The sequence below is a fragment of the Pristis pectinata genome, chromosome 2, assembly GCF_009764475.1.
Source record: "Pristis pectinata isolate sPriPec2 chromosome 2, sPriPec2.1.pri, whole genome shotgun sequence".
NCBI classification, from domain to species: domain Eukaryota; kingdom Metazoa; phylum Chordata; class Chondrichthyes; order Rhinopristiformes; family Pristidae; genus Pristis; species Pristis pectinata.
The window spans coordinates 35655596-35667814 of NC_067406.1; the positions used below are offsets into that span (position 1 = coordinate 35655596).

General features: G+C 39.4%; 1 protein-coding gene across 1 annotated transcript in view; it reads right to left on the bottom strand.

Moving 5' to 3' along the window:
- Positions 1–12219, bottom strand: part of dnai1.2 (dynein, axonemal, intermediate chain 1, paralog 2) — a 115384-nt gene that overhangs the window by 89287 nt on the left and 13878 nt on the right. The window contains exons 4-6 of the mRNA XM_052032280.1: positions 11634–11732; positions 5383–5463; positions 3614–3740 (exon numbers count right to left, since the gene is read on the bottom strand). Coding sequence (XP_051888240.1) covers positions 3614–3740; positions 5383–5463; positions 11634–11732 — 307 coding nt within the window. The remainder of the gene's footprint in view (positions 1–3613; positions 3741–5382; positions 5464–11633; positions 11733–12219) is intronic.

Here is a 12219-nt window from a genome sequence, read left to right on the forward strand (position 1 = left end):
GACTACATGAAAATTGATGGAGCTGTGGATAGTGAGGAAGGTTGTCAATTGCTTGTTGTTACAGCAGGAGAAGTTGGAAATCTGGGTGGAGATGGAGTTTAATATGGACAAGTGTGAGGTGTTGCATTTTAGAAGGTCAAATGCAAGAGGAAACTGTGCATAAATGCAGGGCCCTTACAAGTATTGATGTAAAGAAGGATCTTGGGTTGCAAGTCCATAGTTCTCTGAGAGTAGCAACATAAGAGAATAGGGTGGTAAAAAGACATAAGCCATGCTTGCCTTCATCAGTCAGGGCATTGAGTACAAAAGTCAGGAAGTCATGTTGTGGGTGTATAATACTTTAGTTACTGAAGTATTGTATGCAGTTCTGGTTGCCACACAATAGGAAGGATGTAGAGGCTTTGAAGACGGTGCAGAAGAGTTTCACCAGGATGTTACCTTGATTAGAGAGTATTAGCTATAAAGAGAGGTTGGACAAATTTGGATTGTTTCCTCTGGAGTGTTGGAGGTTGAGGAGCAACCTGATAGAAGTATACAAAGTTATGAGAGGCATAGAGAGGGTAGATTGTCAGAGTCTTTTCCCCAGGGTTGAAAAGTCAAATACGAGAAGAATAGGTTTAAGGTAAGAGGGAGTAAGTTTAAAGGAGATGTGCGAGGCAAGCTTTTTTGTTTTTACACAGAAAGTGGTAGGTGCCTGGAATCCGCTGCAATGGGAGGTGGTAGAAGCAGATATGATAGCAACTTGTAAGAGGCATTTAGACAGGCACGTGAACAGGCAGGGAATAGAAGATTCAGTGTCCACGCAGACATCATGGGCTGAAGGGCCTGTCACTGCCCTGTACTACTTTATGTTCTACGTTCTAAATGCACATTCTTGCTCCTGAATTATGCCAAGGAAGATGCATCTACTTTTCAGTCTGCTGGATCCCAGGAAGGTCAGTGAGAACATACTTTATTGAGGATACATGCAAGTGTTTTTAAATCCAATTGTCAAATGTCACTCCAAGCTTCAGTAAAGATTTTCATCCACTCCCATTGGCAAGTGTCTACCTGTCATAGCCAATATATGTTATATTTTATAAACAGGGTTAAGTTCTCTGAGCTCCTCAAGATTCACAGTAACATATTCCCTTCTGTATTGTAGAAAGTCAGAGATGAAGGCACCACCAGCGAAGAAGGCTGAACAAACTTGTAGACCTTGTCCTCCATTGATGCAAACATGTTTCCTATTATGGGGATGAGGTGAGGCACAATTGTGGTCATTGCAATGGTGGAGAAGACTTCATGCAGGATGCTCTTGTGACTTAACTGCTTCTTTTCTTCTAGCTTTCCCAATGCATTCTGTGTAACAATTGCGTATGCTTTTACCTGCCACGTCTCTCTCTGTCATCTTCATTTATACTGAAAGGTAATTCTTCCTAACCTTTCATTTCAGGTGCTGAAAATGTGGTCATAAGTCTGCCAATTTAGGTGAAGGAAACTAGTCTATTCAAAATTGTTCCTTCCCATCACAGATCTACACCTGTCTGTGGTAATGCATTATGTCCATCAGAAGGGATCTCAATGAAAGCTCAACTACATCCCCAGAATGTACTGTTGAAATCATTCATAGGAGAAAAAGGATAGATAAATGAGCAAACAAGACTACCAATAATTATTATTATGGTCAAATTTTGAATACAGATAGAAATAACTTTTGTGATATACTGATTATTTTTGTTCTGGATTTTTTTTTGCTGCTTACGCATAAGATGAGAGTATTCTACAAAAGTGATACTGAAGGAAGATAATTGGATGGTAATAGTAAAGATAGTGGTAAGGACTACAGGTGTTGAGGTATGGAGAAGGCAGGGATAACTTAGATGAAACTCTGTCCTCTCAATTATTCGCACTGGTGATTGATGTTTCTCCACCCTTTTTCCTTCACAGTACTATTTATCCTGTTCCTGCTGCAATTCTTGTATAGACAGTAGTATCAGTTAGTCCCTCATGTTAGTGAAGTTCTAGAGTACGGAGCAGTTAATACTGCACCTGTTGAGCATAACAGTGGACAATATAGTTTGGGTCTCTTGGAGAGACACAGACTGTCAGTTTCAGTAGGTGACTTAGCTTGTAAAATGATGAAGTGAAATAGTCTTAGACATTGCTGCTGATTGAAGTTTACCTCGTAGAACTGCTCTCTGAATGTTTGTTGTAAATATGAATTCCCATGTTGTGCCTGCTTTCCCCTCTTTCTTGTTGTGAGTACTTCTGTTCTCTAGCATTTTTCTCGCTGTTCGGTTTCTTCCTCCAGGCCTAAAATCAGTTCTGTGAGATCACCCATGAAAATGTTTACAAAGCAGCAAGAGCAGCAAGACCAACATTTTCCAGAGTGCTAAAACACATCATAAGGTACTGGAAATACTCACTGCTTGATTTCTTTAAACAACACTTATGTGATTTCCTTCCTGCCAGTTAGTGTTGCACCACTGCACAAGTTCAGCATGTGGCGAGTCAAACATCAGGGCATACCAAAATAGAAGCAATGCTAGTCTAGGTTTTTGAATAACAATAGCAATAGCAGTAATAATGTGAAGTTCTTAATTTCCATCCAACTTCAACAATTTGTGATGAAGTGGTCTTGTTTACATTTGACGCTGGATTGGTAATATTCTTGATCCCTCATTTTCTGATTTAGGCAGAGGAAATAAGAATAAATTAAGGAAGATCAAATTGAAATTTGCTTACTTCTTTTTCGGATGCTTCAAGCAGATCCACATATACACCACTGACTCCACTGATAAAACAGTCACATTTTTGCACAAACTTAGTTTTCAGTTAAATTGTAAAGGTAAATTCTGTGCTGCAACACTTCAGTCAAGCAGGTATTTTTGAAAGGAAAATGGTTCAAATGTAGTGCATGAGACCACTGTTTTACTTAGTCAACAGTTTCTCTCTTTGGATGCCACTCCTCACTGTTTGTGCATAAACACTAAATTCACAAATAGTAATGAACCCAAGTTTTAATTTCTGATGCAGTATAAAGGATATTGACCTACATCAACATATTACTCATAATTTTAACAATATTCCTAATTTTAAATGTAAATTATTCCCTGTCTAATTTTTATCCAAATAAAATTGCAACCATAGCATGCATAAAAGATAATGTACAGTATTTAAGAATCTTTAATATTGTACAACTGATTCTACCTCAGTATTTTAACAGCCTTTATAATAGGATAAACAAACCTTCAACACTACACCATGCTGCACCACCCTTACCCCCTCCACTACCACCTACCTGCCATTCCCACTCACCAAAAAGAACACATTGAAAGATAAACGGAAATCGTCAGTAATGAGTAGGAGATTAAATTGGCTAAGTACAATACAATACAGAGCTGCTATCCATTTTGTGGTGTGAATACATGCCCTCTAGGCACTATATTGACAGTGCCTAATCTCATTCATTCAGGATCTTAGGTCAAAAAACTTCAATTTAATTAATATGCTATTGACCAATCTAGGCGAAAAGACTGTATGCTAAATCACTCTGCTGTCCAGTTCCCCCAACCATGAATATTTTAAATATCTTTGTGGATTGAATCTAGGAAGAAAGAAATTCATGTACCTTCGGGAAATTCCCATCTAGACATTTGTCGCTTTGCTTCATCTGAATCCTTGTGTAGTAGGTTTCCATCCAATGAGAAATGAATGGCCATTTGGCTAATTAATGGTACCTGTTTGTAAGCCCTTTCCTTTAATGTAAAAGAAAGTGGCAAATTAAGAATTCAAGTAAATCTTACAAAATACAAGCAATCCCTTTATCTAGCAAAATCAATAATATAAATGATTTCAATCAAGGTACTGGAGAAAAACAGCGCACAAAAAGAAAACAAAAACAATCCTAAGTCTAGAATAATAGACATTGCGACAGCAGAGATATAGAGAAATAAAAAGTGTTGAAATAATGCTTGACTTATGAACTGACATCAAATATTTAATGAACTCTGCCTTAATAGTCAATTCATAAAAATAAGAAAGAAAGCAAAAGGAAGTGAAAAAAGGAAAAATAAAGGACTGAAGCAGTGATTCACTTGCATATTTTTCAACTTAATGTAGTGCACTCAGTACTCACAATGTGTTCCCCTCTTCCTTGGTGTATCACTTTGCAGAACACTTCCATTGAATCTGCAAGGGTGACCCTGAGTTGCTAGTTCCCTGTCATCTTGATTGTTCATCCCATTACCACTCTGACCTACTAACTGTGGCTTCCTGCACAGTTCCCAAGATGGCCCAACATAAGCTTAAGAAACAACATCTCAGAGGTTTCTGGAGGTCTGTGACCAATGGTGTTCCACAAGGATTAGTGCGGGGATCTCTGTTAAATGATTTGGACAAAAATGTCGGTAGTCTGATTAGTAAGTTTGCAGATGACAAGAAAATTGGTGGACTTGTGGATAGTGAGGAAGTGTTATCAGAGGATATAGATCAGTTGGAAATTTGGGTAGAGAAATAGCAAATGGAGTTTAATCCGAACAAGTGTGAGGTGGTGCATTTTGGGAGGTCAAACGTAAGAAGAAAGTATGCAGTTAATGGCAGGACTCTTATGGAGCATTAATGTATAGAGGGATTTTGGGGTGCAAATCCACAGCTCCATGAATGTGCCAACACAAATGGATAGGGTGGTAAAGAAGGCGAATGCCATGCTTGCTTTCATCGGTCAAGGCATTGAGTACAAAAGCTAAGATTTCTTTATTAGTCACATGTACATCGAAACACACAATGAAATGCATCTTTGTGTAGAACGATCTTGGGGCAGCCCGCAAGTGTCACCACGTTTCCAGCGCCAACATAGCATGCCCACAACTTCCTAACCCGTACATCTTTGGAATGTGGAAACCAGAGCACCTGGAGGTTATGGGGAGAACGTACAAACTCCTTACAGACAGCAGCTGGAATTGAACTGGGGTCGTTATCGCTGTAATAGCATTACGCTAACCAAAGTCATGTTGCAGTTGTATAAAGCTTTGGTTAGACCAGACTTAGATTATTATGCCCAGTTCTGATCGCCACATTACAGGAAGGATGTGGAGGCTTCAGATATCTAATTCATTAATAAAATTTGAAATAATTGGCACACCTAGTGCCAAAATGTGATAAATGGATCAATTTCATGGCCAGCATATTTGTGAACAATGGAAAGCAAAGCAGGATGTTTTCTTTTTAAAGACAATTTTTCAGTGACATGGAATAATACTTAAGTAGATGGTTTCTTGTTTTCTACCAAACTGTGACTATCAGCCATTGATGGAATTTTTCATTAAACACCTCAAACCATACATAAATATATAAAGTTTCTCTCATAAATATTGCAATTTACTGAATTACATTACTCACTTTAAAGCTGTATCTCACAATATTTTGAGGAGCATGTGGATTGTTGGCAGTAAGAACACGAGTAATTTCTTCCTTCAGTTCCTAAACAAAACCAGAATTTATATATTTAAAATTAAAGTGAATAGCGAAATTCACTGATCACATATTCCAACAGAGAGCTAGGTTCAGATGGAGCATGGGTCAGACAATCAGCAGTACTGTGTTATAATACAACTCCAGTCAAAATTCTCTGCAACCACATCTCGAAAGTAGAAGGACATTTGTGAATTATAGTAACAAGATAGTTATTAATTGTTTAAATTTTTCTACTTTGTAAGTTTATTACATCTTTATTGCAAATGAGTCTGGACTTCCGATTATCCGGCATTATTATTAACAGAAATAGAGCAGAAGGTAATAAAATATGGAAAGTAATCGTTTTCTGACATAATAGTTTGCTTCTTGGAGTGAGAACAGTCATTCATAACACCTCAAGCAGAGATTTGCTTCACTTAATAATGAATGTGTAAATTAGGAGTAGGAAAAGCCACTTGGCCCAGTGAGCCCACTGAAGCATTTAATAGGATTATAGCTGATCTGACTGTACTTTCAACTCTGCATTCCTGTATAGCTGCAGTACTCTCTTGTTTATGAAGAATCTTTTTACCTCTACCTTAAAAGTATTCGAAGACACTTTTTCCACCACCTTTTTAGAAAAAGAGTTCCAAAGAAAGTTCCAACTCTTTCCAATATTTGCATGGTTTCTGTGTGCTCACGTTGTAAAGAGTCAAGGTACACATTGCCTTCCTGGATGCTTAAACTTCATTTTGAGCAGTTACAAGCCCGGGTAGGTGAGCATTTTACATTTTTTAAGGAGACTTTAAGAATGGTATTGAAGTGTTTTCTTTGCCCTCCTGGAAATTGTTTGCCATGATGGAATTTGGATTAGTGTGCTTGTTTTGAAGATCTGATGTAAGCATGCAGAGAATGTAGCTCATTCACAGGAGTTAATCAATCTTGATCGATAATGTAGACATTGGATGTTGATAATATTTCACCTATCCTGCCAATGGATGTGGAGAATTTTGTAAAGAAAGCATTGCTGGTACTGTTACGGACAGTGGTGAATGCCTCTTTAAGATAGAGCATTTTGTGTGTGTGTGTGTGTGTGTGTGTGTGTGTGTGTGTGTGTGTGTGTGTGTGTGTGTGTGTGTGTGTGTGTGTGTGTGTGTGGCTGCTTTTTGGGGTGACCGATACTTCGGAACAAAGCAATGGAGTTCACTTTGTTGTTGACCTACAGAAGGAAACAGGTATTTGTGTGGACGGCCATGATTAAAGTGCCTTTCGGGGTGGCAGATGTTGTGGAGTGGTCACTGCTGAGTAGACACTGAGGTGTCGTTTGGGTTCCAAAGTGGAACATTTAGATTTCGTAACTACTCTCTATTTTCTCTCTACGTTTTGTCTTCAGTCAATGGTGGTTGTTGAAGAAGCCTTTGCTCATGTTTCACCTTATGGCTTGCTGAACTGAACTTTGAGAATTATTCCTGGACTTGGAGTGTGGGAATTTGCCACACACACACTTCGAGTTTAGTTTTTGGGGTTAATATTTAAGATTTAACATTTTTACTTCTAACAATCTAACATTTTTACTTTTATTTTTCTTATTATCATAAGTAGTTATTAATAAAGTAGTTTTTAACACTGATACATGACTCGGCGTGTTTCTTTTGTTGCTGGTTCATAACAGTACCTCTCAATTGATTTGAGATACCTAATTTTTAAAGGTTGTCCATGTCTCTGAAGCATACAAGAAGACTGGGATCACTGCTTGTTGGTAAACCAGGAATTTGATGAGGTTATTTCATAGAATCATACAGCACGGAAACAGACCGTTTGGCCCAACCCATCCATGCCAACCAAGATTCCCATTTGCCTGTGTTTGGCCCCTATCCCTCTAAACCTTTCCTATCCATATATCTGTCCATGTACCTTTTAGATGTTGTTAACGTATCTGCCTTAACCACTTCCTCTGGCAGTTCATTCCATATACTGACCACTCTCTGGGTGGAAAAGTTGCCCCTGAGGTTCCTTTAAATGTCTCCCGTCTCACCATAAAACTATGCCCACTAGTTCTCGATTCCCCAATTCTAGGAAAAAGACTGCATATTCACCCTATCTACGCTCCTCATAATTTTACAGACCTCTATAAGATCACCTCTCATTCTCCTATACTCCACTGAAAAAGTCCCAACCTGCTCAACCTCTCTCCATAACTCAGTCCCTCGAGTCCAAGCAACATCCTTGTAAATCTTCTCTGCACTCTTCCCAGCTTAATGGCATCTTTCCTATAGCAGGGTGACCAAAACTGAACACAATATTCCAAATGCAGCCTCCAACATCTTGTACAACTGCAACATAACACCCCAACTTCTATACTTAATGCCCTGACTGATGAAGGCCAGTATGCCAAAAGTCTTCTTCGCCACCGTCTACCTGAGATGCCACTTTGAGGGAACCATGTACCTGTACTCCAAGATACCTCTGTTCTACAACACTCCCTGGGCCCTACTGTTCACTGCAAGTCCTACCCTCATTTGTCTTCTCAAAATGCCACACCTCGCAATTATCTGAATTAAACTCCATTTGCCATTCCTCGGCCCACTTACCCAGCTGATCAAGATCTTCTCTGTCAACAGCACCATCTGTTTTAGCGTCATCTGCAAACCTACTAACCATGCCTTGTACATTCTCATCCAAATCATTGATATGGATGACAAATAGCAATGGGCCTAGCACTGAGCCCTGGGGAATACCACTAGTCACAGGCCTCCAGTTTGAAAAGCAACCTTCCACCATCACTTTCTGCTTCCTACCATCAAGCCAATTCTGTATCCAATTAGCTAGCTCTCCCTGGATCCCACGAGATCTAACTTTCCATAGTAGCCTACCATGTGGAACCTTATCAAAGGCCTTACTGAAGTCCATACAGACCACATCTACCGCCCTGCCCTCATCGATCTTCTTGGTTACTTCTTCAAAAAAAACACAAATTCGTGAGACATGGTCTCTCATGCACAAAACCTTGCTGACTATCCCTAATCAACCTGTCTCTCCAAACATTTGTACACCTTATCCCTCACAATCCCCTCTAGGAACTTAACTACCACAAATGTTAGGCTTACTGGTCTATAGTTCCCAGTTTTTTCTTTGCAGCCCTTCTTAAATAATGGCACAATATAAAATGTTGAGGTCAGTCTTCAAACACTTATTTGCACAGTTGGGCAAAGTCTATGCTGGCACACTAGAGATAATAGTAAATTTCTCATCGACATCTGTCTTCATTAACAAGCAACTCCCAAGGTGTGGATAATGATCTAGAATATCCTGGATCTCATTGTGGACCTTGATTGCCAGGGATTGCAGAGGAGTCAATGTTGTGTTGCAAGGACGTATTGCTAGAGCACCTTTCCATTATGGATACTTAATGCAAGTTTCATCGTTCATGTGTTTCAGTGAAGGTCTACAAAGGCTTGGAGTATGGCCTCCAAATGTGTTTATATGCAAGAATCTTCTGTGTACCATAAATCAATGACAGAGAATAGGGCGATCTTGGTTCTGGAGTGAATATTGAATATTTTTCCTTTACCCCTATAGATTAAATCCTGTCAAGTGGGAAGCTCGTTGCAGCTAAGTATTGCACTAAGGAAGATAGGGAAGATGGATGGAGCAATGACACTACCTAGCTTGTGCACCGGGGCTTAAATCCAACTTTCACTACATTGAAATCCAGTATATGCTGACCCCACTAGTTAGGATCATGGCTTACATGTCAGTGTGTAAGAGATGTAGAACTGTACCAATTTTGGAGTAGAGTCAAATTTCAGGATTCTCCATATCTTCCTTGGTTGACTGAGTGGAAGGCTTTTGTCGGGTCACAAAATGCTATGTAGTTGGTGAAACTGAAATGAAATTGCTAAAGGGGATTAGTTTGTCCTTCATTGATACTCAGGCCATGGATTGCTAAAAATTGGAGTCAGAATTATTCTTCAGCCTTATCCATTGCTTCCAGGTTGGAGTATGTGTGCTGATGACTATAATATGCTGGTTCCATATTTGTGTGAGCCAGAGGTTCATGAATCTTTTTCTATACATCTCTCCACTATATCAACTCTATCAAGAGATAGAGTTTCTTTTGCATCAGTATTTATTCAGGAAACTGGCATCGTGGATATGGAAGGAAGGGAAACAAGCACTAGTGTCATGGAACATATAGAGATTAAAAAGGAGGAGGTACTTGATGCTTTACAGCGAATAAAGGTAGATAAATCCCCAGGGCCTGATAAGATATTTCCTCGGACCTTGAGAGAGACTAGTGCAGAAATTGCAGGGGCCCTGGCAGATATATTTAAAATGTCCTTAGCCACTGGTGCGGTGCCAGAGGACTGGAGGATAGCTCATGTTGTTCCATTGTTTAAGAAAGGCTCGAAGAGTAAACTGGGTAATTACAGGCCAGTGAGCCTGACATCAGTAATGGGTAAATTATTGGAAGGTGTTGTGAGAGATAGGACATACAAGTATTTAGACAGCTAAGGGTTGATTAAGGATAGTCAGCATGGCTCTGTGCGTGGTAGATCATGTTTAACGAATCTTGTAGAGTTTTTTTGAGGAGGTCACTAAGAAAGTAGATGAAGGTAAGGCTGTGGATATTGTCTACATGGACTTTAGTAAGGTCTTTGACAAGGTCCCACATGGGAGATTAGTTCAGAAGGTTCGGTCAATGGGTATCCATGGAAAGGTTGTAAACTAGATTCATAATTGGCTGAGTGGGAGAAAACAGAGTGGTTGTGGACGGTTGTTTCTCAGATTGGAGGCCTGTGACTAGTGGTGTGCCTCAGGGATCTGTGTTGGGGCCATTGTTGTTTGTTGTATATATCAATGATCTAGACGATAATGTGGTAAATTGGATTAGTAAGTTTGTGGATGACACTAAGATTGGAGGTGTAGTGGACAGCGAGGAAGGCTTTCAAAGCTTGCGGGGGATCTGGACCAAATGGAAAAATGGTCCAGAAAATGGCAGATGGAATTTAATGCAGACAAGTTTGAGGTGTTGCATTTTGGAAGGACAAATCAAGGGAGGACATACACAGTAAATGGTAGGGCACTGAGGAGTGCGGAGGAACAAAGGGATCTGGGAGTTCAGATACATAATTCCTTGAAAGTAGAGTCACAGGTAGACAGGGTTGTAAAAAAGGCTTTTGGAATCCTGGCATTTATAAATCAAAGTATTGAGTATAGGAGTTGGAATGTTTTGGTGAGGTTGTATAAGTCATTGGTGAGACCAAATTTAGAATATTGTGTGCAGTTCTGGTCGCCGAACTACAGGAAGGATGTCAGTAAGATCGAAAGAATGCAGAGGAGATTTACAAGAATGTTGCCGGGTCTTCAGGAGTTGAGTTATAAGGAAAGATTGAGCATGTGAGGACTTTATTCCTTGGAGCGGAGAAGAATGAGGGGAGATATGATAGAGGTTTATAAAATGATGAGGGGCATAGACAGGGTTAGTACAATTAGGCTCTTTCCACCTGGATTAGGAGAGATAAGTACGAGAGGACATGGCTTTAGGGTGAAAGGGGAAAGGTTTGGGGGGAACATTAGAGGGAACTTCTTCACTCAAAGAGTGGTGGGAGTGTGGAATGGGCTGCCATCTGATATGGTAAATGCGGGCTCGCTCTTAACTTTTAAGAGTAAGTTGGATAGATACATGGACGAGAGAGGTCTGGAGGGGTATGGGCTGGGGCAGGTAAATGGGACTAGCCGAATAATGTTTCGGCAGAGACTAGAAGGGCCGAATGGCCTTTTTTTCTGTGCTGTAGTTTTTCTATGGTTCTAAGAGACATGAAGATAGTTACCTTTAATAGCAATCATAGCCCTTCCACCATCTGATCACCCTCATTGAAATTCCTGTCTCCTCTGTAATTAAACATTGTACCAATATTGTTATTTCCCCAATTTCCCTGTCCTTTCTAAATATGGTTGAGGGTATTGATAAAACATCCTAATGGTATATCCTTCAGTTTAAGGAAAATTAACATAATGAGAATTGCAGTATATGGCAAAGATTAAACATCTGCAACAGTTCAATTGTTGAAATATAAATTTAATATTTAAATCATTTTTAAAGAAAAGTAAATAGTTTTGCATCAGTAAGGACCAACATATGCTCCAGGTTTCTATGAAATACTATTTAAAGTATTTAAAAAGATATTACTTACTTGTTCAGTAAGATCTAGCTGATCAACAGGTTTGATTAGATTTGTCTTTCCTAAATTCCAGTCATCTCCATCTCCCACCTCAGTTGTATCATCATCATCCTATGTAAAAAAGATTACTTACTTTTCTAAGAAATGCTGATGTAATTTTTAGACAATACAACCTCTAAAATACATGGCATCACATGTGTCATACTTCATGTCTTTAATACAAAAACAATTTGCATTTATGTCATCTTTTTCATCAAAAATCTTTCCTAGGAACTACATTGGAACGTAATAAAAAAGACAGCCAGTAACAAACTGAGAAATTAGAAGAAATGACTGAAGACAAAGTAGCATGTTTTGAAGAGGATTTTAAAAGAGTCAAAGCTTGAACCAAAGCAGCTATAGCAGCCTGGCTAAAATAAAAGCCATACTAGCCACTTGCGCAGGACAAATGAGCCATAATGGCTGCTAGGATACCAGGCACAGGCACAATACACTCTGTGTGGCTGCAAAGCAGCTGGTCATTGAGGGAGAAATTTTATGCGATGGATATGCTTAAGTATTGTATGCCAGTATAGGGCAATGTGTAGCAACTTGGGAA